Source organism: Watersipora subatra, chromosome 2 (genome assembly GCF_963576615.1).
Source record: "Watersipora subatra chromosome 2, tzWatSuba1.1, whole genome shotgun sequence".
Classification (NCBI taxonomy): domain Eukaryota; kingdom Metazoa; phylum Bryozoa; class Gymnolaemata; order Cheilostomatida; family Watersiporidae; genus Watersipora; species Watersipora subatra.
This window is the reverse complement of record NC_088709.1, coordinates 4,115,990-4,142,730: the sequence shown is the minus strand read 5'-3', so window position 1 is coordinate 4,142,730 and position 26,741 is coordinate 4,115,990. Positions and strand designations below refer to the sequence as shown.

General features: G+C 36.3%; 3 protein-coding genes across 7 annotated transcripts in view; 2 read left to right on the top strand and 1 right to left on the bottom strand.

Annotated features, from left to right (window-relative positions):
• The window catches only part of LOC137387326 (uncharacterized), a 30,455-nt gene that overhangs the window by 3,573 nt on the left and 141 nt on the right, over window positions 1-26,741 (bottom strand). For 2 of the 5 annotated variants that reach the window (XM_068073707.1, XM_068073709.1), the window contains exons 2-9: window positions 7,004-7,043; window positions 6,748-6,820; window positions 4,745-5,142; window positions 4,256-4,393; window positions 3,551-3,670; window positions 2,661-2,829; window positions 1,578-1,693; window positions 1,248-1,328 (exon numbers count right to left, since the gene is read on the bottom strand). In XM_068073707.1, coding sequence (XP_067929808.1) covers window positions 1,248-1,328; window positions 1,578-1,693; window positions 2,661-2,829; window positions 3,551-3,670; window positions 4,256-4,393; window positions 4,745-4,949 — 829 coding nt within the window. In that variant the 5' untranslated portion in view covers window positions 4,950-5,142; window positions 6,748-6,820; window positions 7,004-7,043. Of the gene's footprint in view, window positions 1-1,247; window positions 1,329-1,577; window positions 1,694-2,660; window positions 2,830-3,550; window positions 3,671-4,255; window positions 4,394-4,744; window positions 5,143-6,747; window positions 6,821-7,003; window positions 7,044-16,496; window positions 16,559-26,741 lie in introns of those variants that run through there. The other 3 variants (XM_068073710.1, XM_068073711.1, XM_068073708.1) reach the window with 2 other exon arrangements.
• LOC137387327 (uncharacterized) lies at window positions 10,237-17,185 on the top strand. Its single transcript, XM_068073712.1, has 3 exons — window positions 10,237-10,417; window positions 15,539-15,686; window positions 16,579-17,185. The coding sequence occupies exons 1-3, from the start codon at window positions 10,246-10,248 to the stop codon at window positions 17,009-17,011; spliced, it is 753 nt and encodes a 250-aa protein (XP_067929813.1). The 5' UTR covers window positions 10,237-10,245; the 3' UTR covers window positions 17,012-17,185.
• On the top strand, window positions 23,707-25,327 carry LOC137387881 (uncharacterized). The gene is made up of 2 exons (XM_068074393.1): window positions 23,707-23,979; window positions 24,164-25,327. The coding sequence occupies exons 1-2, from the start codon at window positions 23,707-23,709 to the stop codon at window positions 25,325-25,327; spliced, it is 1,437 nt and encodes a 478-aa protein (XP_067930494.1).

The window sequence follows — 26,741 nt, the reverse complement described above, 5'->3', positions numbered from 1 at the left end:
TAAGACTGTTGCGGGTAAAATATCTGTATTTTATCGTATCGTGTCCAAACACCATTTGCCGTTCATAAAATTCGGGCCTCTTTTGTATACTACCAATTGCGGGTAAAACCTGCCCGTACACGGAGAAACGAACTAAAGGCCGTGTCGACCATAATCCGTGTTCGGGTAACAATGGCATTATCGTTAGTTCAATATAAGAATATATACAGTAATTCATATAATTTCATGGGTACAATTTAAATATAATTCACATACTGCAGTTAATACACAAACAAACTTAAAACAAATATACATGTACAAAGCAATATGTTTATAATAATTAGTATCAATCAAGCTCAAAATTCTTAGAAATATATAACTTCGCTATTTTAGAGCTATTTGTGTCACTTTTGTTTACAAAAAATACATGCATATCGCAATTAAAATGTTGTATTTAAATCGTTTACACCAGGTGAAAATTCAATTTAAAAAGAGGTTTATCAATTTTATATATTAAGTACGCTAGTCCTTGTGTAGTGAAATTATCACCAAATGCACATTACTTTACTGTCTCGAGTCTCGAATTTTTACAAGACAGTGTCTCGAGTCTCGTTTCGAACTTTAAAAACCTGTCTCGTTCCACCTCTACTTCCACATAGGTTGGTTTTACGATGTTGGAATAATATAAAACAAGGCTACATAGTTTCCTTTTTTGTTTTTAAAAGTTGACTTGCAACAAAATTCATGTTACAGTTATTTGGTATCAAGGTTCACAATGTCTTACTCTGCTGTGTTGTAAGTGCCAAATATGTAGAAACAAATAAAGAGATTTCAAACTACGGTGTTTTCATAATAGCTGCGATTAACTGTTCGTTTTTTAGCTTTTAAGAGCTTGTAATCACATTTCCACATATTTTGCAACTACAACACAGCGGATTAAAACATGGTGAATCTTTTGATACCAAATAACTGCAATGTGAATTTTGTTGCAAGTCAACCTTTAAATTATAGATAGCAAGAAGACTAACATGAGTGGTATGAGTGATGATAAATGATGGCAAACGCCTTAGAATCAGCTCTTTAAACATCTAATCTATGAGGTGATCTAGCATAGTAGTATCTAGTAGTATCTAGTAGTATCTAGTAGTGACCATAATGAAAAAAGCAAAAATAATACAAAGAATAAACCGTGAAATGAGTAAAACTAGAGAGGCTCTGCATGACAAATAAAGGTAAAATATAACAAATATAAAAACTAATTGACATACTTGTTGTGCTGAACTGAATAAATACACTGTCGTTGAGTGGTGCAGAATTCCTTCTAAGACTTTTGTTAGCGTGATGAGCAGCTGTAGACAAAGGTGAAGATGAGATTATGCAGCGGGTAGAGGCAGAGCACGGAAATTAATGACAATCGCGGCAAATAACTCATATACATAACTAGTTGTGACTACACTACTGCCAGTGTGAATTGCATCAGCAATCAGCAAGTCTGACAGTTTAAGAATGTATCAATGATGCAAGTACGGCAGGAGACAATTCTCTACCAGGGCAGACAAGCCATGACTACTGTTAATATTCAAATGCAATGCACTTACTGCAGCAGATATTCCCCGAAACTGTTAGCTCGACATTGCCAGCTTTGTTGATATTTACCAGCGTTGACATGTCATCATAGCACACAGAATTTTCATGCAATGAACAAGTGTGAGCTCTACAGATACAACAGTTGACATGTCATCATAACACACAGAATTGTCATGCAATGAACAAGTGTGAGCTCTACAGATACAACAGTTGACATGTCATCATAACACACAGAATTGTCATGCAATGAACAAGTGTGAGCTCTACAGATACAACAGTTGACATGTCATCATAACACACAGAATTGTCATGCAATGAACAAGTGTGAGCTCTACAGATACAACAGTTGACATGTCATCATAACACACAGAATTGTCATGCAATGAACAAGTGTGAGCTCTACAGATACAACAGTTGACATGTCATCATAACACACAGAATTGTCATGCAATGAACAAGTGTGAGCTCTACAAATACAACAATTGAGTTGAAAGTGAAAATGTCTGTTTCTGATCATCAATTGCGAGCAAACTGTCGAGTCTCCAGAGGTATTTCTAGACATTACAGCTATATAGATACTAAAAGCACTAGGTTGACACAAGCGTAAGGAAGGTAGAGGAAGCAACTCCTAAAAGGCATAAAAGCCAAACAGATGGAAGGAGCTACCAGCTAACAAGGTAACAATACAATAAATATATTATTGATGCAACAACTTCATAATACGAATGCCTCTAATATATCACACAGTTTGCCAAAGTTGATTAATTCATTGAATTATCTTCTATTTACGAAATGATGAAGCCAACATTCACAGCAAGACTTTGACCTTATGACCTTGATGAGAGCTCTATATATGGGCGTAAATGATGGGACATCACAAAATGTACCATCACTTACGCAAGTTGCACTTCATAGCTCCAGAACTACTATTTTGAAAGCAGTAAATTTTATATTATCTGAAAGCCAAGAAAATACTGCATCTATTAATTCAAAGGATTTTATAATGGGAGCAAATGTGCATGTGTAGTTGGCATCAAATAACTCTAAATGTCAAATTATTATTTATGAATGCGCCCATATACACTCAGACTCACACAGCAGTTGCCTTAGAGCTCGAATGCCTTTGGGAAGGGAAGGCTGTGATAGCAGGAGGCTGCTCTAAGATATGGTGTGCAGTGGTAGCAGCTATGTGAGAGATGGTGCTGCCTCCACACAAAAGGACAAGAATATCACAAGGTAAGCTGCCAGTCGGGCCAGTCGACTCTTCAAGTATAAAGCCATTATGTTAAAGAGACCAAATAGTTACATTCCAGTAAATGTTTCAACATCCGCTGAAGATGCTGCCTAAGCTTTAAAACCTTTTGTAAAGTTCTTAATCAGCAGAAACAACACAATTGCACGAATAAAGACAAAAAATTGTTAAATGCAGTTTGATTAATCGCACATAAATCAAAGTAAACTTAGAAATCATTAACAAAAACTCAAGGCTCTAGTCCACTCACATGACCTGTGAAGTTAGCGGCGAAACTATGAACTATTCACATTACCTGCAACCCGAATGACACAACTTTGGTCTATTCACATTACCTGCAACCCGAATAACACAACTTTGGTCTATTCACATTACCTGCAACCCGAATGACACAACTTTGGTCTATTCACATTACCTGCAACCCGAATGACACAACTTTGGCCTATTCACATTACCTGTGGCCGAAATGACTGATTACCTGCAACCCACGTTTACTGAGCTAGTCAAAGTACCTGCGAACCAAAGCTATGTGACCCTATGCTAATCATATCACTAGATGTAAGAGCAATTAATTGCTAGCACCAAATTACTTTTACTGTATACTAAAGAATATGGGGCAAAACTAGTGACTTTGAACAATTAATGAGGGAGTGAAACTGAGCACTCTCAAGCAGTCAGTAGAACATCTCTTACTACAGGAACATATGACAAACTTGATGAAGATGAACTCACTTCTTATAACAAGAGAGTCGTGAATGTTGTAGTTGGATGCATTCTTGTAGGCAAGCAGTTTGCCAGTTAACACGTGGCGTATGGTGATTACAGGGCCTTGAGTGATGATCACGAAGCAACCTGCCAAATAACAACAGTACTCAATCAGTACCTCATCTATATTCACAAAGTAATAATAACAGTACTCTATCACTACCTCATATATATTCACTATGTAATAATAACAGTACTCTATCACTACCTCATATATACTGGTATTCACTATGTAATATTAACAGTACTCTATCACTACCTCATATATATTCACTATGTAATATTAACAGTACTCTATCACTACCTCATATATAATCACTATGTAATATTAACAGTACTCTATCACTACCTCATATATAATCACTATGTAATATTAACAGTACTCTATCACTACCTCATATATAATCACTATGTAATATTAACAGTACTCTATCACTACCTCATATATAATCACTATGTAATATTAACAGTACTATATCACTACTCCATATATATTCATTTCACTACAAATACCAAACTCGCTAGGCATACGATATGAAATCTCACTTGAACGACTAGATTGAATCCATTAATTATTTTCACATTATAATAAATTTGTAACGAGAAGACAAATCCAAATCAATAATAATTTTCAAGCCTATGTCAAATGTACTATGCGCTAGACTGCCTTACCTAGTATATGGACACCAGTACGACACCTTATGAACCTCTTCTCTAAAGGAATGCTCATTGAAGTAACAGTCCGATACCGTAATGTGTTTCTTAATAGAGATGACCGGTACACAGTAAACCAGTTTTCTTCCATGTTGCCTTTAAGATAATGTATACTTTCAAGCAAACCAGCAATGGATTTATTAAATATTGACAGTTTATTTCTTGCACAAAGTCTAGCAGTTACATTCTTTCAAATTTCATTTTGCACACTCAGCAGAGATAACTTAATGTCATAGAAAAGCCATCTTATGGCAACAAAATCGATAGCGCTAAGATGAGCAGTAAAAGAATAAAAACTTTGACTCCAAACTAGCGGCCAGACTGGTCTAATATTGTTCTTATCCTGGCCTTGCAGAGCTTTTGATAGGCTGTCCAGCAACAAGGAAAGACAATTAATAAAAACAGCAGTATTTGAAAATATGTAATATGCTCAATCAACCTACAAACCTGATTGGCAAAGTCTCAGATTGTTAGTACCGAGATCTCTATGACATGCTTCTCTCCAATAATCACAAGTTTGTACCGAAAGAAAAGACTTGGATTTTGCGTGTAGAGTGTGAGAAACGCAGGACAATGAGAGTACTGAAGCTGCGTCAAGGAATCTGAAGATCAACTCCCATATTTCATAAGGCATTGATATGATGCCTGTCATATCAATGCCTTATATTGCAGCACGCTTATTTTAGGTTGAAAATATCAGCAGATATATGTGGATAGCTACTTCTTTCGTTGCTGAACCTTTTTCTTTTCTTTTTCCAACTCTTTCAAATATGTCTCTTTAAACCTCTCCGCTCGGTCTTGAAGAGACTGCAACTTATCTTGATTTTGGTCTAAAAGCTTTTTACCTAAAATGAATTTGGTAGAAGGTTAGGGACAGCTTACGACACAGCAAACCACATTCTGTGAGAATCGGTGAGCAGCTGCCTTTTCTTACCAAGCAATCCATAGGGATATTGACTACCTGTAACTTACCATAAACCTCTATTTGAGGGCCACCATTATTTGAACGCTACCTCTAATAGACCGCCACTATAGAGTAAAGGTTAAAAATTACAGTGCCACCCTTTCATGGAATAGACTTTCCAATAGACCACAACTTTGACATTAATTATGTTTGATTTGCATGAACTCAATAAAAATTGATCAGTAGAAAATTCTCTACAAAATGGTACTAATAATGAATAAATTACATCAATAACAATTATCTCTTTCGTTGTTGTTGCAGTTGCCATGGTTTTGGTGATGATGTGCTTGAAAAGATCGATAGGCAGAATAATCACACTGAATACTCTGATTCGACATCACTAAGGTATAAATCCGACCCATTGTTTTCAAATTCCTCCATAATGTGGTTTACGATCTGACTTGAAAACTTTAAAACGCTTAGGAAAATGATGAAGATTAATTCTCGTCAGGAGCAGTGTATGACGTAATAGCAGCCTTTTTTATGCCGTATCGAAGTCCATTTTTTAGCTCCAAAGTTTTCTGGTTTTTCCCTTAAAGCTTTGAAAGTAACACCATCGAAATAAGTAATAATTGTATCAGTCTAATATACATGTATATTACTAAAAGAAATTCCTTGTTTAATTCGGTCTGATACTTCGACGTATATGAAAAACCATTTAGGAAAAATGCTGACGCCGACAGCATTAATGTCGCTCAGCTGGAGGGAGAGTACAAAATAACATCACTTCACCCGAAAAATGATTAAATTTATCTTCCCACAATTCTGACCAGCTAATCAAAAATAAAGCCTCATCCGATATTTGAATGTCATCTCTAATATAATATCACTAGAGTGAAAGCGTTGAAAAATACAGTGGCATGGCACTCACATAGAGGTTTTAGGGATCCTCACATTGAGCTTCGATCATCCTCATTCTATCTATAGTGGCGTTTAACTGTAGCTAAATTTCGATAGCAATAATGCCCCATAACTATTAACAAACAGACAAACAAGAAGACAAAATAATAACAATTAAACAGGAGAAACAGATAATACCCTTGAAAAATACACTCTGTAACAAGAAAGACAACTCTCATGTTCAGTTAGCACAGTCACAATTACTATTTTGTAACTCAAAGATTTGTTTCTAAAGAAAAAAGGCTTGGAGAGCATTTTGATAAATGGAATAAAAAGGATGCTTGCCCTTGCTCCAATATAACTTTTCTTCTATTGCATTACCATCAACCACTAACCAAAATCACCTGGATATCACCCAAAGGCATAGTTTTTAGTTGACTCTGACATATTTTGAACTTTGTATCGCTTTCATATATAATCATAGTGAGGCTAAAGAATAGCAAGTGCTGATCATTTCATGAGAAACTGCCTTCCGTTTAAGCTGCATTTAGTGAAAGGAAAATTTTGCTGTAATTATGACCACTTCAAGGACCCAATTTATCTATCAACAATGTGTATGTGGATAAGGCCAATGAGACAAGCCTACCTTGATCTTGACTTCTCAAAATCCAATAAGCAGAAAATCTTGCGGCTCTTTTCATCAACTCAGATTCGGCCAGCTGTAATACAAATATGATAAAACAATCGTTACTGCGCACTCCAACTCTGTGCACAATTGGATTTGCCTTTCTAATTCTAATTTTGCGTAGAATTGCCAATAATAGTGATACAATAATCATAGGTTTCAAGAATAATAGTTTGACTAAAAACTCTAAATTTATTCATAAAATCCAGAAGTTTACCTTTTGGACTATGTCATGCTGATTTCGAAGGAGCATCAGTCTGTAAAAATTAAAGCAAAGCACAATGTAGGTTAGGTTTTGCCAATGATCTACTCACGTAAAGCGCTATGTCAGTCTCTCTTCTTTTGTGACTTCCCAATAATCATTCATTTTTACAGCCACGTGACAATATGGGCGTATAGGGGCCAATGAAGAGGGGTAAGCAATTACATGTACGCTTACCTGTATATATAGTAAAAAACTTGAAATACAAACAAGTACCAGGGCTAAGCTCTCCTTTTTAAGACATGATTAAAGCTTGGTACCTTTTTATGTACTCTGAGGCTTTCATGAGAAAGATCCCTAAGCCTATTCCAACCAAGTCAATTAGAATATCTCCATTACATATTGATTATTTTATGAACCTATTCTGGCTATTCTATGAAGATCTCTGGTGATTATTCTATGAACCTGAAACTTTCTCATCCATAGATCATTTTATGGACGCAATTCATAACCTCAGAGAGATATCATACCATAAAAAAGCACTCTTCAATATTACAACAACATGCCAATTTAGATATTATTCTGTTTCTATTACGCTCACTAAAATGACATGATGGAAAATAACAGATAAATGTGAACAATTACAATTTATGTTTTTGACATATATTGCCAACAAATTATTGCTACACCCACTCTAATTTTTATTCAATATAGGTATATAGTTGTGTTTAAGAAAAAGAAAATTCATGGTAGGTGCCTAGTTAATGTTACTAGGCACCTCCCTTAGATGTCAGGTATATTTTACTCGAGCTGCTAAGGTGTCTGCGGGACATAAGCTGTCATATATACATCTTCATTTTTGCATACATTAATATGCAAATGTTTTAAAATACAACACAGGGGAATATAAAACGCAAGCAACTAGAAAGAATCCCACATTTTCACAGCTAACCTACATGATAGAGTCAAAACAATTTCAACCTTTCGTAAAAGTGGAACTGCCATCTCTTTTCAAGGTGTACAGTAATTTTTCCAGTTCATGAATACTTTATACTATAGCTACTAACAAGCATCAATGATCTAACTACTTCTAAAGCTAACAGTCAAGGACACTCAGAGCTTATTGATGACGATAATACCAAGTTGTCACAGATCATTATTGCCTTAAAAAACCATAACCCTTTATTGTCTGATGACATAGACAACTGCATATACTAATACTGCTAAACTGATAACAGACGGTTGAATACTAACACTGATAGATTCTACTCTAATAATAACTAAGAATGGAGGTGAGCCACTACTACTGAAATATAACATCATTAGATTTTTTAATACTAGTAATCAAATGTGGTAAAGCAAATGTTGAGGTTAGAACTAATCTCAAGTTTTTTTGTTCAATTACTTTATTTAAAAAGTTGACTTGTATAAACCAACAAATTTCTTTTAACCAGTTACATATTTTAATAAATCTAAACTGACTTGCAAAAGCATTTACTGTATCTTGTTCATATTAAGCATTAATTTCAGTGTGTTGTATTTCAAATATATTGCAGAAGGTCAAAGCAGAAGCTTTCATCTGGTATGAATGCGATCCAACAACTGATAGATTTAATGTACATGTATTATTTGTTTCAATCAAATTTATGACAACGAAACCTTTGTAATAATCTACATCAAACCTTGAAACAGTCTTAAAAAGCCTACACAACAGTTACACTTTCTACTTATAGGCCATATGCATACCTGCCAACTCTCACGCATTGGGCGTGAGACTCACACAATCACCCCAAAGAAAAAATGAAAATGCGTGAGAAACGCGTGAGATTTTTGCCCCATTTTCCACAATTTTATATATACTATTATTGATACATCAATTGCCCCAAAACCAAATCTCACGCATTGCCACACTCTTGGGTTGGCAGGTCTGGCCATATGGAATAGTAACTTACAATTGTCTGCTACTATATAAATTAAATATGAATAAAAAAAGGTAGAACTAATACAATCTGCTTTTATTGTTAGTCAATATATAGAAACAATCAGATTTTTTCAGGAAATGGTTGTGATTTGATGAGCTCATGCAGCTGTTTAAAAGTTGGCCTTAAATATGGGATAAACAACTCCACACTGAATTATGATGTTCTACTAATAATGAGCAGCTTTTAATTCGGAATACGCGTAGGCCTACATGGACATTTGGTTATTCGCAACTAGTTTTCAGCGAATTGTCTCTGCTGAAAATGCTTTCGGTTTTATATCGTGGGACTGGGACGGCATGATATTAACACGATAGACCAACACCGAAACGTGCGTGTAAGGCGTACTTTCACCGTTCTCGAATTTGACATGTACAGTAAATGGATTCAGGACAATAACTGATGACCACAGATAACCTCATTTGCCGAGTGCTTCTTCTTAAGGTCCGGCCACACGTAACGAATTATTCGTTCAATCTGACCGAATCCACGAATTTCACAGAATTCACAGATCTATTCTGCCGAATATGCTAGATTCGTCTGAGCTGTGCATGCACACCGAATTCGTTACCGAAACGCGTTTAATTGGCTAACCAATTTTTTTAGCGAGCACGATTCTATTAGCTTTGACAAGTAATATAGTCCAAGACACGTACGACGACCCACAATAAAAGTTTTACCGCGATATGACTTGATACATACGATGCAACTGCCTATATGCGCTATTGTTGGTTCTCTCTCGTTGGTTCACCATGACAGGAACTTCTCATCGTGTATCTAGAATTTTTTTAGATATTTTAGAAGTTATGAATTATTTCTTTTTCAATAATAATAATTTTTTTTATGCAGCAAAAGCTCCGTCGCAAAAACAGTCGCTATCTCTAGCGCATATAGGCAGTTGCATCGTATGTATCAAGTCATATCGCGGTGATACTTTTATTGTGTGTCGTCGTACGTGTCTTGGACTATATCACTTGTCAAAGCTAATAGAATCGTGCTCGCTAAAAAATTGGTTAGCCAATTAAACGCGTTTCGGTAACGAATTCGGTGTGCATGCACAGCTCAGACGAATCTAGCATATTCGGCAGAATAGATCTGTGAATTCTGTGAAATTCGTGGATTCGGTCAGATTGAACGAATAATTCGTTACGTGTGGCCGGACCTTTAGACGTTGAAACGGGTTTATCGCACAGCATCATCGCACTGTGACACCGGAACCCGTGTTAATAGCGTCCCGTGACCACGCGATACTGCCCTCTTGCGCACGTATCGTCTAAAATGGCGCACGATAGCGAGACCGGTCCGTGGCAAGAAGTGTTAATCGATGAGGTTCACAAAAGACGGTGTTTATGGGACAAAAACCATCCGAGCTCACGATCAGCTCTAACGAAGTCAAACCAATGGAAAGAGGTCGCAGAAGCATTAACACCCGAGTATGGAAGTTGGAATGGTAATAATTTTATATCAGCCATCTACGCAAGGCTGAGCTTCAATTTTCTACGACGTGTTACTCGTTTTTTATTAAATTTTGCACGATGTGGAAGTCTGAGTTGACTAACCGTTAGCAAATGGGTTCTGAATACAGATCGTCTTATCCTGAATGTGTAATAAATAGCTCTCGTGCACAACCGTACTTGCTGAAAACCAAGTTACTGGTCGCTTGCCATGGTTGTTTACTATTGAAATCTTACTGTAAGCGAAGAATAGGCTGATAACAATGTAGTACGTTCAAATACAGCCAAGCGTAATGTTGAAATGAGTAAACAACAATAAAAAAAAGTACCCAAGCAATTGCAATGGTAAAAGTAAGCAAGCGCTAAGAATATCTACATGCACACAGTCCCGGAAAGGTTGATAAATGGTTCCGTACGTGTAGAAGTATCGCTGTCGGTTTGCACCCTTGCTGTCTCTCTCTCTCCCTTCGGAACATGAGGTCGCAGAGGCATATATCGGAGAGCGTTTTGTGATATAAAAACGTTTGATGGAAAAGAAATATCTAATTAAAATTTTGAGTGGCTCGTGCAGCTCACATTTACATCTTTCTATGTGGCTTAAAAATACAAGTTTACTAATTTTGAAAGGGGTTATGTTGTCAGAAATGTACTTCAGATGTGCTCACAGCCAAATGCGATGATACGAATTAGTAACTGTAGAATGTTGTAATGGTAGTATAAACAATGCACTGATGTCTTGTTTCATAAACAAAAACATTTTTAGCCATGCGAAGTAGCAGAGATTGGTAGCACTTTTCAATGTGAAGATGACTAGTAAATCAGTTTATTGATTCACATAGGTTTTCAAGCAATATTTAGTAATCATAGCGAATATTTAGCAATATTTACATCCATTTTTCAAGTTATTCATTATAATGGTCATGTAACTCATCAAGCTTATGCACAATGATTAGAAAACAACTCTGAGGAAGTGATTTGGATGGCCACATTCCCTGATAATTAAAACCTCTTGATTTGACCATGAAGTCGGACATAATTTTTTGCCTTTTCTAGTATGTCAATAAGTTGACCACGTTCCAAATTTTGTTGCACGTTCCCAACATACCTATGTACCTTTCAGCTGTGAAGCAGCCTGATACATATGTGAAATAACTTAGTACAAACTTCAAAAAAATCGTAAAACTACCGTAAGTTCTGCCGCACAAGTCGACTTGGCCTATAAGTCGAGGTCTAAAGTTTAGTATAAAAATCCTGGTTTTGACATGCACCTGCTGTAGAAATCAACAATCTTCTCTGGTTCAAATTGTTAGATCGCTAATAGTTCAGTTGGCATCAGAGGCGGTGATGTGTAGCTGAAGAAACGGAATTAAAAATGCTCTCAGCAAATACGCCCATGGTTTTTTGTGCCGTCAGCAATGCGAACAACGATTTACAAGATAACCTAAGCCGACAGTTTTAGTGAAGACCACAAGGCACCAATAACAATACTTCACCATCATATTGGCCCGCCTAGCCTGTAGAACGAAATTGTCACCTTTAATAATATGTAGGTTTTTAATAGAAAAGCCATGCCGCAAGACAGATTGATGTCGGAAATAGTGGTTCATGTACAAGAAAAAGGATGGATGATAGTGAATGTGTAAAATGGATTACTGAAATGTGAGCTCGTAAGCAGATACTACAAAAAGCATTAAATTAAAAAAACACATTCCAAAAGAGAGTCCTAGCAATGACAATTTAAACGGGGAAAAATGGGACTTAGTGTTTGATCCATCTCATGTTGAGTAGAATTTCTAGTAGTTTACTATTTATAAATGAATCTCTATATGTCACATTATGTAATTGCGATTTGCGATAATTTTTCAAGTTGAATCTTACTAGAATTCATGTCGTGAACAACATAACATGACTACCATATAAGTCGATTTTCAAGCTTGAAATTTGGTGTCAAAATTTCCACCTATACACCAGTATTTACGGTATTCAACTGATTAAATTGCTCAATTATGCTCTGGCTATAATTTTGAGTTTGTAAATTATTTACAGATAAGTTTTTTGTTTCATCTATGAGTTACAAATACTGTTATAACAGCTATGACAGCCTAATTTATCTACTAGCTGTAGTAGGCCAATGCATTCTTACCCTTTATTAGGTTAATTACTACGCCTACTTTACCTTACAATTCTACCATTTCGTAGCTGGAAACTTGGTATTTCCAAAGAACATTTAAAATTAAAAATATATGCATTCTGAGCGAGACATTGAAAATCTTGTCAATCAAAACAGTTGATTTATACTGATAATTATTGTTTTCGTGTTGATACAAGGCATATGTAAAATATTGTACAAGCACGACAGATTATTTTATTTTGATGTTCCTCTGTTGTTCCTCTGAATGTGTAAGTATAATCAACTTTGGAGATTGGAAAAACATTATGGTAGGCTTGAGAGCTTCAAATAGTTTGCGATAAGTCAGTCTAAACACATTGTTCAACAGAAGATTGGTGAAGATAGAGGACAGAATAATTGACAGAAGAATTAAAGCATCCTTTAAGAACATAAAATCATAAAACATATTTTAAGTGAAATAAAACATACATTTCAAACCACATAAAACTCATTTGATAGCGTTCTGAAGACGGCTTTTTCTTGAGTTATGCATCCACCACATGTAGACAACTCGCCACTTTTATAAAAAGGGCTTTTCAAATGGTGGGAGTTGGCGCATCATCATTTTTCAAAGATTACAGGTTTTAGTTTATGTATACTAGGTGAATCCCCGCCAATGCTTGGGTAAAAAAAGTCTTTACACAAAAAATTTATTTTTACTTAATATAAATCAACTGTTACCATTCCAATTTTCAAACTTCATATCATGAGAAAAATGTTTTACAGTAATACTTCAACTTACGAGTGCTCCAACGCACGAGAAACTTGAGATACGAGCCAGCTTTTAAGCAAGTTTTAGCACTAATATACGAGCCATGTTTGAGATGCGAGCACGTGAGTCAGTTGCCAAGTATGCCGGAGGTGTTTTATGAGAACAGCATCACTTTGTATTTTTCAACTGCTCAGGTTATGCTTTTGTATCGTGTTTTTTGTGCGCCATTTTCAGTGCAGAACTATGTGAATTAAAAGTACTGTGCGTAGACCGAAAGTTTGCCAGTAAAATGAAAGATAATGCAGAGAAAAAGCAAATGATAACAATTGATATTAAACGAGAAATTATTGAAAAATATGCGAAATGTGTATGCGTGATTGAGCTAGCTCAGCAGTATGACAGAAATACATCCACAATTATCAAACAGAAGGATTATATTCAGGGCATTTAGTTCGCAAAAGGACTAACCATAGTTTCTAAACGGCGCAGCGATCTTCACGACCGCTGATGGAGAAACTGCTCAGGCATTGGATAAAAGATAAACAATTGGCCGGTGACAGCGTAACTGAAACGATGCTATGTGAAAAGGCCGGTGCCATCTATCAAAACTATAAAAATAGACATTCGGACAAGTTGGCTAGTGGTCGTGCATTAACCCTTTGTGTCGACACCTGTGTTCGTCCTAATCGCAACATGTTGAAAGGGCGACAAAGGCAAACGTCCTAAGATAGGTTTATCTTAAAACAGACGGCTAGTCATGAAAGCGAAACAAAGGAAAAATTAGCTAACTAGCGAGAAACTTCAAACTATGAACGCCGAAGAAATTTTAATTACGTTAAGTTAAAAATGAAAGTTTGCTTTTAGGTTTGCCTCTAAGTTTGTCTTTTAAGACTGATAAAATCCAAATTTATCAACATCAACTGTTGTAATGAAGGATAACTTATATCTGCCTCCCTGGCAAATTCTACCATTAACTGCTATTGTATGTATTTAATTTTACATTTTAATTAATCACATTTTTATTTTTTATTTGTTGCTTTTTGAAAGCATGTGGTGAGTTAGGACAATAACCAACATGTTCTTTCTGTTACAATATCTTGTTTTGAGTGTTTTATTTGCATTTTTTTAGAGTATGGAAACCAATGAATATATATTTAATTGTTCTATATATAAATAAATTGCACCAACATGCGAGTAAATTGACATACGAGCTCAGTCTCGGAGCGCATAAACTCATAAGTCGAAGTATGAAGGTATACAGCTGAAATGAATTAATAGATACTGTATATATATCCTAGAACCTATAATATTATATATATCTATAATATTATATATTTATAAGATTACATGTTCTAGGTTATATGAAATAACTTAAAGAAGCATTATATATAATTATATGTAATGCTTTATTAGGTTATTCAACTTGCCAACTCTATGCAGTTACCTATGTGTGCTTACCTAAATTCAACTACAGCCACCTTCGGCAGGGTTGGCATAGTATTTCCCATGGCGGTTATCACCGCCGGTTTATATCGCCCCAGGAAAAACTCATTTTGTCCAAAAATGGGAAAAACTAAAAAACTTATTTTTTGACAAATTGACTAATGCTTAAGCAAAGAATAACAATACAATTATACCATTAGCTGTCATAGAGCTTCTTTATGACTCTTTAACAGGACACAGGCTAAGAAAGCACCCAACCTTTATAATTGGTTTATTTACTAAATATTGAATGAAAATGCCAGATCACAAGACAATATTAGTTTATTTACATAAATTAAATATTCATATTGAATAAAAAGCTAAATTGATACGCGTGAAACTTGGCAGTAAGCGCAATACAACAATTAGAAAATAATTGAAAAACGAAAACACATGAAGATAATGCCAAGTAGTCGAGACCGGTGAACTGAACAAACGGATTAGAGTATTGAGAATTGATTGTCAAAGAAAAGTTAATCCTCTTATTCAGCCATATCGTACCCTAAAGAAATTGTTTTTAGGTTTTGGTAGCAAGCTACCAGTTTGGACACTTTCTCCTCTCCAAGCCTGTTGCGCAGCTTGGTCTGCACTAAGGAAAATGTGCTAAAACTGTAAAAGGCTCATCATTATTTAACGTCGTCCCATATTTTTGGAGTTGATTTTTTCTAATTTTTCCTACTTTTAACATTACTAAACATATATATATTTTGTAAGATATTTTGAATGCTTGAATTTTTTGCTTATTTATTTTAGAAGCCAAAGCTAGTGAAAAGTGGTCTAGCTTGCGAGATGGTTTTGTACGACAACAGAGACGTTTGAGAGAAGGCATGGATTCAGGACGAACACTGTGGCGTTGGTACAATCAAATGGAGTGGCTAGCTAAAGGACTTGATTCAACAAAGTATTTCTATACCAAAAGCCCTTTAACAGTTTGTGCAACATTTTTCAATCAGCATGTTTGTGGAGCAGTAACATTTCGCAAAAAACCTAGCTGTTTTGAGCACTTGCAATCAGGGTTGCAATTTTCTTGAAAAAGCTGAATATTTCCTGGATGGGCAGAGATAACAAGTATTTAATGGGAAAAATTGGGATTTACTGAAAAAATTGACAAAAGCTACAGTTCATAAGAATTTTTCCTTTTGTTACAAAGTAAAATAACATTAGTACTTCACAGCATGGTGGATTTGCTTTCGATTACATGCTGAGAATTCATCATTCTAGCTAAACTTCTGAATAGGTTGAAAATCAGTTTTCGATGTTGGGCTGAAGAGCCAAATATTTGCTGCGTTGCCAGCTAGTCATTCTGGAAGAAGACTAAATCTGTGCAGCATAAAATCGGCAGAACCGGCTTGGAATAGATAATGCTGCATTGTGTGTCATGCATCTACTGTAAGAGGGCGAGGACAGTGTGACCCAGATTGATTACCAACTTAGAGAAACATTGTTAACTCTTATTGTCTATTTCGTACATTTGCTATTTGTCACAATATTGTAGATTGCTCTCTTTTCAAAATAATTTATTTGTATAAACTGCTGTGTCATTGAATGTCAAACAAAGAAATAGCAAAATTTTATGTTGCACGGCCTGTAGTATCACCATTTTCACCAATCACAGTTTCTAACTGCATTTTTCACGATTTTTCCTATTTTAAGTTTTCGAACTACATTTTTCTCGCACGGTTTTTACCGTAACCTTCCCAGTGATAATTACCGCTCTAGGAAATAGTGATCAACCAACCCTGCTTGCAATCTGGTATTCCTCAGACATAAATAATGGTGGTTATAACTTTTAGAGTTGCTGTCAGGCATGAAGATAAAAGCTTTGAGATGTCTGAAGACGAGTGTGATACTCTTTCCCAAACATCGCCTTCAACCCATGATGATACTAAAAATGCTGCTACACCTGGTGCAGTTTCAGTAGTTTCTGAAAAAACCGAACCAGTTGTAGTTAATAGCATAAATCGTCGGCCAAACATTTGGAACCATAAAAGAAGGAGACCGATCAGAGAGGTGGAAATTCCTGCTGCAAACATTCGTGAAAGTGATCCATTATATTATGATGAAGCACATCTTGTGGGAATGTCAATAGCAGCCAAACTAAGGAAAATGGATAAATATCAAGCAGCTCTCGCAAGACGAGACATAGAAATTGCATTATTTAATGCACAATATTCCCAAAAACCCACCACATCAACCCAACCACCTAAAGGTGATGACGATGTGTAGAAGAGAGTAATACATGCGTTTTTAAACGCTGTCATACTAGCAGCATCTAATAGCATTTGTTTTTCTCGCAATTGCTTCTTGTTTTATTTTTTATCCAGTACCTGACACTAAGCTCATTAAAATACTAGCAGGGTCTTATGTCAATGAAAAAAAAGGATATGGATGGTCCGTTAATATTTACATGTACGTTAAATTTACCTGCGAGTTTTTCATAGTGCATGAAGAAGTTAACCTACTTATACGTGTACAAAGGCATTTCAAGATGCTCAGCTCTTGTTGTGCACAAAGTACTGAATCGATTGCTGGCTAAATGTCAGCACAACTTGACACACTGGAGAATCTCCACTGGAGACGCTAGTACTGAATGAACTATGTAGCTTAAATGAATTGGTAAACTCGCAAATAACTGGCAAAAAATAATTCGATATTAGCTAAATATTTTGTTAAAAGAAATTACATGAAATCTCAAACAAGCATATGGGTTTGCTAAAAACTTGTTTTAGGGTTACTTGGTACCTAAAATAATGAGCTTTCTATAATTAAACTAATTTTACATAAAACATATTCTTACATTTGGTGACGGTAAGGTATGTTAAGAAATACAGGAATGATTTCACCTTCACTCACTTTTCATATTTGAAAAGTGCCACAATTAGATTAGAGCTATAGTGAAAGCTGCTTTTTGGTAAAGCTCTTTGGTAATAAAGCTTTTGTTAATAACGAAGACTGTGAAGACTGAAGATGTGAGATGAGATGAAGCAAATATCATGGCAGAGCATCTTGAGGCATTTAATTGTATATAAACAGGAACTTGAATGCAAGTCTTTTTAACATTACACTTAATTGACATGCAGGAGATGACATTAATAGTTGTAGTTATCTCCCTCGATGGTAAGCAAGAGTTGGATGAGAGACATCTGGTGACAAACTCATACCTGCAAACATTCTTAACTGAGCTACTAATGTAAATGAGCTTGTAGTTACCACTAAATATTTGGTTTATGCTCCAATTCATTTCATCTCAAAACTAAATGAGTGTTGTAGCAGTTTTCATAAGGATAGAAGTGGCAGCCGCTAAAGGAAAGTTGTCAGCAAGAAACTGGAGCTCTAGTGTACGAGTATAGTTAATTGGTGTTTGTGGAAAAGCTATCAGCAGTGACGGGCTCGGAAAAAGAACAAAAAAAGATAGAAATAGGAAGGATTGTGCAAGTTAACCGCTGAAAGCTACAATATGAAGTATCTAGAGAGAGCAAACATTGTGGCACGCTAAGAACATAGAGGTGCTGGTAACAGAAATCACAATTGTACAAAGAAATGTGAAGTTAAAATAAATGAAAGGGTATCGTGTGTACAGCTAGAGCAGATAAATAAATTTGTCAATACATATGATGTAATTTCCGACATACAACAGCCGAAGTTTTTGAAATAGTGTAAAAGAACATGTTCATACATACATGTATATGAACATTTATGTACGCAGCTTTATACAGTTTGGCTCTATGGGGCTGGAATAATATTAGATAGAATGACATACCTTCTATTTTAGTTTTAAAATCATGAAGACTAGTGTGAGTGGTAGTAGTAAAAAAAAGGCAATAAACAAATAATTAAAGAATATGAGCAAACCTCTTAGAACTAATTCTGTAACAAATCACAGAAACTGTCTAGTAACAATCGGGAGGAAGATAGTGATGCGAAAAAGGGAAGTCTGAAGCTAGCAAAATAATTAAAAATAAATGAAGTAAATATTCAATATAATAAGCAATAATTTTAAATTCATGTAGGCCTACTTTAAAGTCAGACTATCTCTACCTACACCTCATCCGTTTTCTGACTACATGAAGAGCTACTCCTCAGTTTGCATGTCATTAATGTAAAAGGTAATACAAATCTCTTTTATTGATTATTATAGTTTTTATTATAGTATTAGGAGTTTGCAACTAGATTATAATAGTATTATAGTTTTTTAAACATTCAATTTTTTACATTAGTTTTATGTAATGTATCTGCATTCCAGCAGTGGAACAAATTAACTAAAATACAATATACAGTAGAACCTCTACTTACGAAAGTCTACATATGAAATTTCCAAGTTAGGAAATGTCTTCGTAAAAATAATTTTTACGAAATTCTTATATTTTGTAAGAATATATATTCTGCCAAAATATGAAAGGCCTTTCATATTTTGGCCTGTTTGTATTGTTTGTTTCATATTTTGGCCCATTTGTTTCTCATGGGTACATACAACGGGTCACTCAGTTTCATTTTATAGCGAACGCCAGTGGACGAGTGTTTCTTTTTCATTTGTGGTTTACTTCTAACTTTTTATAGCTTTTATTCACTGTGATCCGTCCTGCTCTCCGTGGTCTTTTCTTAGCCTACTTTCTTCAGGCAAAGGTAAAAATATACCGCTTATAGTTTTCCTTCATTATTCCTTCTTTTCATGTGTGTTTTTTCTATTTATTATGCAGTAATATCATTCTAACATGTATTTGTTACAGGGTTCAACCATGATTTCAAATTTATACAAATATTATATCAAAGTTTTGTGGGGCTTGGAACATATTAGAGCATTCAAATGGTAATATGCAATCCTACTTATGAAATTGTCTGCTTACGAAATGGCTTGCAGAATGAACTAATTTCATAACTAGAGGTTCTATTGTCTTCTTATATTCGCCCCAACGTACAACAAACTTTATACCTGATATACATGTATTGAAACTGATTAACATCTTATTTCAGGTTTTGACTGAACGTAAATGTCTTATGCATACTGCAAAAGGTAAAGTAACAAATCAACCGTGATACTAATCTAAGACTTAACTATGGGTTACTGAATCTATATTAATAAATACTATTTTTTCATTGTGTTAGTGTCTAAGTTAGTTTGAGTAAACGCTATGCGTTTCCACATATTTTGGCCAATTTTACCCGCCGCAGATGCCCCACACCTTCCGCCAGATTGCCAAAACTATTTGACTTCGATACTTTGTCTGGCTCCTGAGAGCCAGCGCCTTAAATACACACGTACTGCATACATTCGCTTCATCTCAAGAACAGACTATTGCAGTGACAGACATGTATCTAGGTGAACAATGTTTCAGTTACGACCAACTTTACATTTGGCTTCTATAAATGGTGGATCAAAATACTGATTCACATATCTTTGTAAAATAACTGCAAAAAATATTGTTTTAAAGCACTTCAGTTTTGATTCCCAAACAACTGTAGCGGAGATTGGGGTGGGAATCGGTGTCCCAAGGGCTGGTATGTACAACTGGATCACCTCCGCCAGACAAACTCCCAGCTCATATGTTCACAGTGCGACACTGATCTCACAGAACTGGGTTGAGTGTAAAAAACGAAACGATTGATAATGACTAATTTACCTTTTCATAACGGACTAGTTTTGATCTTGGGTGTGTGTTGGGAGAAATTAGGGAAAGTTATAAGAGCAACTTGCCAGAGCTCTTTGCGTTACCTACAGCTTATTTAAAGTTGAAAAGAAGGCCCACTCCAAGCTAGAATTGGCTACAATCTATATGATTAGAAACATCGCATCATGCCCGTCGCATGCATTAGGGACAATTCCCCAATAAACGCATTCATGGATTGTTGCCATGAAAACAGAGTAGCAATTCATGTTGAAAATCATGTGCTGCCGGCTATCTGATTGAAAATAAAATTCAGTAAAGTTGCTTGTGGCTGCTTAAACGAATTTGCTACACAGCTAAACAAAATTAAACCAAATATGTGTATTACATCTTCACTCTATTGCCTTTTATAGCGAATACTCTTGATGTGTGCATATAAAAATATACGTACGTTACCGCAAGTAGCCATCTATGAGCCAATACGAGACTAACAGATAAGTATACCTGTCTCCCTAACCAGCTTCCATATAAACAAACATGGTTAAATAAACTTAGTCGTACCGGTAAAACTGCTTTATTGTTCGTTTAGAGGTACCAATAAATAAAGCCTATTTATACCTATGCGTAAACATTTATATATAAATAACACTGTGTATACTCTATGCAGATCGAACCACTGCTTTTCCTTAAGTCACTCACACTCTTGCAACCGAGACCTAGCCAACGATGTACTTTAAAGCTCACATGAACTTTCAATTTACTTTGACAATCTCATGTAAATGATCCATTATCCAATGAGCCAGACTAGCTATGCATCGTTCTTACGCTGAACTTTCTAACCAAACCTATTAGTTCAATAAATGCTTCCAATCAGCTCAATATAGAAAAGCTCATAAAACGTTCAAAAGAACTTATAAGGAATACAGAGTTCCTAAGATGTGAATGAGTATATATATCAAACAAGTTCAAAATTGGATATTGTGAACCTTTCAACAACATAAGCCGACAAAGTAGAAAACAACCCATGAAACGATGAATAGGCTCTCACATATGAATTCTGCTGACAGCAATTATATGAATGGATAAAGCATAAGGCAAAGCTACAAATAATATTTTATTAAGGGACTATCAGGCTAATCTAAACACTTTTGGTCTCATTTACATATTTTGGTCCTCAGAAAATTCACATATAAACCCCGATTTCTAGGTTATGACACTGCTTCAAGGAATGTGGCAAAACCAATGCTTTTAAAACTACTAAAATGGGCTAGACCAAAATGGGATGAATTTAAGAAAACTGGGAACAATCATAGACAGCAGTAAATAAAATTTAAACTACTTTACTAGGTGATACGTAAAGTAGTAAACTCTTCCCCATATCCATCTCAAACTAAAATTGGTGAGCTACTGTTCGTTGGTAACAGCAGAGTTGCTGGTTTTGATTCTGATCATTAAACATTATTGATATTATCGATAAATTGAGAATAATACTATTAGCAGATTCCCTACTGTGGCTGTATAACATACACAGTGTTGTGCAGTTTGCAGATGCTTGATCCCTTCATGTATTATTAGCTTGGTAGTGAAGTAATCATTCTTTCATGACACCTAGTTTAAAAAAGTTGGCTTCTTTCACTATAGAAGCTTCATCATTAACTTTCTGATTATTGTTCATAACAAAAACCTATCATTACATATCCATTATTTGAGCATCTTCTAGACAGAGTCTTTGTAATATCTTTTGCATCAGCACTTTACACTAAAGTACATGTATAGTGAATTGAAGTATGTAGCCTGACATGTTGGGAGAAAAGTAAATCTATGACGGTTTCAACTGCCTACAATTGTGAAAGTTTTGTGGCAATTTGAAACATTCCTTTAACAAACAAATAAATGCTCCCGCTGATCAAAGCCATAGTAATACATCCTGAGTGAAATGTGTGAACTGGAATACCTATCATATGAGTAGTAGGATTAGGTCTGTCGTTAGGTATGTCATTTATAATTGTTTTAGCGCTGACTCACACTCCATCATCTATTAAAGTAATCACGATATGTTTTCATCATTAGTTAGTCTTGCTTAAGGTATGTTGTGGTATGTTATTATAAAGCAATTATGCTGTGGTTTTCGTAGCTGTTTTTGCTGTTGGTGAGTTATGCTAGGAGCATTGTGCTGCTGGAGTTAGGAAGCTACATATGCTTGGTGAATAAAGGAGAGTATCACAACAGAGCTGAAGTCGAGAGGCATTTAGTAAGACTAGTAGACCAAGATTCAGAACTTACAAGCTATTTCGGCTCAACAATGGCAGCAGTAAAGCTGACAGATATAATCACTAAGTATGAGGACAGCTCCAGTGGAGAATTCAGTGAGTGGTTGGATAAGCCAGAACTGGTTGGAAAATTACAAAAGATTACAGATCTTCAAACATTTCTGCCCATGTTTCTTGCTGGACCAGCCTTCGCAGTGTATAAACAACTGCCAGACAGTGAAAAAGAGGATTATGATAAGCTAAAATCTGCATTGCTGATGGCTTTTGGAGTGAATTGTTATGCAGCTTATGAGCAGCTGCAAAAAAGAGTGCTGCAAGAGGGTGAGCCAGTTGATGTTTATCTGGCTGACATCAGAAGGTTAATAGCATTAGTGGGGCAAAATGATGTGGAACCAATCATGAAATGTGCTTTCATGGCAGGGCTGACAATAGATATTTCTATTCAGCTAAAATCCATGGCATCAGTAGAAAAATTAGGCTTGAGTGAACTTGTAGCTCGAGCAAGAATGATGCTGAGCACCAAAGCATCTGAGATGGCATGTGCAGCAGATGCGATGAAGCACAAACGAGGTTGTTTTACTTGTGGAGGCTCAAATCATTTTGCTCGTGATTGTCCTGGTAATACTACTCTTAGGCAACAGATAAGAAAGCCCCAGGTATGTTACACATGTGGTGAGCCAGGCCATCTGGCAAAGCACTGTGCAGTTGGCAAGGAGACTGCACAACAGGGAAATGGTCAGGGGGGAGCGTCAGCACCGGATGTTCCTCCACAACGTCAGTAATCAGTTAGGTGCTGCCATTTATCCCCATCAAAATACAAGATTGCATGATAAAAACTCTAGTGGACACTGGATGTCAACAGTCTGTGCTTATAAGTCAGCTTTGTCAAGAGTTGGGCTTGTCAAAACGTGGACCACAAAAGGTAGTAAAAATGCTAAATGGTGAAAGTACAAGATGCTGCGGTGAAGTATTAGTACATTTGTTGGTGAATAATACAAATGTAACAGCTAGATGCCTGGTTGCCCCACAGCATGTGTGTGATGCCCAGATGATTATTGGAATGGACATTATAGCCATGCTGGGAGGAGTGTATGTTGGAAGTAATAATGATGTGCAATTTGGAGGACAGCACTGTGCAGCAGGTGCAGTGACAGAAAATGATTCAGAGCAATTGAAGATTGATGAAAGTGACTTTACAGCTGTGTTTGATAGTGTAAAGTGGACGATGGAGTGGAAATGGGAAAATGGTGAACCTACAATGGCAAACCAGGGCAGTGAATATGCAGTGCCCAAAGATTGTAGAGAGATCTTTGATGATGAAGTAAGTCAATGGATAAGCAATAGATGGCTTGAAAAGTTTAACCCCCATGTTCATGTCAAAGCAGATGGTGTTATACCGTTAATGGCTGCACGGCAGCCAAATAAGCCAAAAAAGGTCAGACCGGTCATGGATTATCGACAGCTCAACACTTTTATAAAGAGTAACCCTGGAATTGATGTGGCAGTGTGCCAAGAAAAGCTACGGGCATGGCGTAAAAGAGCCTGTGCCGTTGACCAACTCCCGTGTGCTAGGCCTGAGAGTAATCAAAGACCCAGATAGCCAGTACAAATGGTACAGAGATGGTGAAGTTCCCATATTACAGGAGATTCCAACAAAACGTGAGTTATTCTCTGTGTTTGGGAAGTTGATTGGTCAATACCCGGTGGCAGGATGGCTGAGACCTGCCTGCAGTTACCTGAAACGACAAACTAATGAGATAGGATGGGATGAAGAGATTCCAGTTCCTGTCAGAGCGTTTGCCAAGGAAGTCATGAACAGAATGTTGCAGCATGATCCAGTCACTGGGTGTTGGAGTGTGAGCAATGTTTTAGAAGGTGTTGTGTGGTGTGATGCAAGCAGTTTGGCAGTTGGTTGTTGTTTGGAGATAGATGGAAGTATCGTAGAAGATTCTACATGGCTCAGGAAATTTGATGAGTCACATATCAATGTCGCTGAGTTGGAAGCAGTGATAAAAGGGTTGAATATTGCCCTGCGCTGGGGGATTGCTAAACTGAAAATCGTAACTGATTCTGCTAGTGTATACGGTTGGGTGCAGTCAATATTAGTGGATAGTAAAAAACCTAAGGTCAGTGGCCTGAGTGAAATGGTGATCAAGAGAAAACTTGGGATCATTTCCCAATTGGTAATAGAGTATCACATCAAAATGACTATTCAGTTGGTGCTTTCAACATCTAACAAGGCAGATGTGCTAACCAGGGTACCACAGAAGTGGCTGAACAGCCCATGCCTAGCTGTAGTGACATTAGATGATAAAACCGAGGAAATAACAAAGCTTCATGGTAAGTATCATTTGGGAGTCAAGAAGACCCTGTATTTGGCCAAGAGGATGTGTGGACAATATGTGGATGAGAAGGTCGTGAAGCAGGTGGTAGATTCTTGCAATCAGTGTCGGCGAGTGGATCCCGTCTCAATTAAATGGAATCACGGACGGCTGTCGGTTGACAAAGTATGGCAGAGGGTGGCATTAGACATTGCGTATGTTAATAAAAGAGCTTTCCTGACTCTGATTGACTGCGGACTAAGTCGCTTTGCTATGTGGAGAAGACTGCCAAATGAAACTGCTTCCACAGTAGCCAAGGAGTTGCATAGAATATTTTTGGAACGATGAGCTCCAGATGAGGTTCTATGTGACAATGGGCTATGCTTCAGAAGCTCTGAGATGACTCAATTTTTCAAGGAGTGGGGGATAATGCAGGTGTTCTGTTGTGCATATAAACATTCAGGAAATGGCATAATAGAGCGCAACCACCGTACAATTAAAAGAATGGTTGCCCGAATTGGTGGTCGGGAAAATATCTACTGGTACAACAACTCACCCAACTTTGACAATATAGTTCCTGCAGCTAATGTGTATCAGTATGAGGCCAGGCTATTAGGAGCGCCCAAGGCTATTGGGTTACCAGGAGAATTGCGGGATACAAAAGCCAATCCCTATCAGGCGGGCGATGTGGTTTATGTGAAACCAAGAAGCATGCGAACTGATACGACATGGAAGCAAGCTAAAGTGACAAGAGTAGTAGCAGATCATGTAGTCAAAGTGGAAGGTATAAATAAACATGTGGCCGATGTAAGACCTGTTATAGCTGACTCACAAATATCACAGAGTTGTGACCGCCTGGTGACCAATGGAACTGTAGAATATTGCGTAGAGAATAGTGATGACCAAATCAGTGACTTTGATGTTAGTGAGTCAGCAATGATACTGACAATAGAGATAGGGATTCATGTGAGAATGATACTTTACCCCTAGGGAGAGACAGAAGGTTACCTCCTTACTTGAATGATTTTGTTCTTTACTGACGTTGCAGGTACATTTATATGATCTAGAGATCAGGGGAGAATGTGAATTGGAATACCTATCATATGCGTAGTAGGATTAGGTCTGTCGTTAGGTATGTCATTTATAATTGTTTTAGCGCTGACTCACACTCCATCACCTATTAAAGTAATCACGATATGTTTTCGTCATTAGTTAGTCTTGCCTAAGGTATGTTGTGGTATGTTATTATAAAGCAATTATGCTGTGGTTTTCGTAGCTGTTTTTGCTGTTGATGAGTTATGCTAGGAGCATTGTGTTGCTGGAGTTAGGAAGCTACGTATGCTTGGTGAATAAAGGAGAGTATCACAACAGAGCTGAAGTTGAGAGGCATTTAGTAAGATTAGTAGACCAAGATTCAGAACTTACAAAATGCAAAAAATATTTTTATCATAAGCGTACCAAAGCCTTTGCTAAACCAAATCCTGACAATCATGACAAAGTTTGACCCAGTATGTAGCAGTGATTTGCATCATAAGGTAAAGGTCACTGAGATCAACGATATCACTGCTGAGATAAACAAAAAGGTAACTAAGTTGGCTGTAATAAGAAGAACCACAGTCTTCACTGGAGCAATTCACAAAGTTTTTTTAAAATAAAGATTGCTCATATATAAAATTGTATTATAAAATATCAATATAAAATAATACTCATTATAAAATATCAATATGTATGGTTCTCTTTTAATAGGAATGTATCTGCTCAC

Excerpts from the sequence above, each read along its gene's own strand:
- LOC137387327 (XM_068073712.1), top strand. The coding sequence starts at position 10,246 with ATGGCGCACGATAGCGAGACCGGTCCGTGGCAAGAAGTGTTAATCGAT. Across the intron at positions 10,418-15,538 it reads CGAGTATGGAAGTTGGAATG|AAGCCAAAGCTAGTGAAAAG; the intron begins GTAATAATTTTA and ends TATTTATTTTAG. Across the intron at positions 15,687-16,578 it reads AAAGGACTTGATTCAACAAA|AGTTGCTGTCAGGCATGAAG; the intron begins GTATTTCTATAC and ends TATAACTTTTAG.
- LOC137387881 (XM_068074393.1), top strand. The coding sequence starts at position 23,707 with ATGATTATTGGAATGGACATTATAGCCATGCTGGGAGGAGTGTATGTT. Across the intron at positions 23,980-24,163 it reads GAGAGATCTTTGATGATGAA|TGTGCCAAGAAAAGCTACGG; the intron begins GTAAGTCAATGG and ends TTGATGTGGCAG.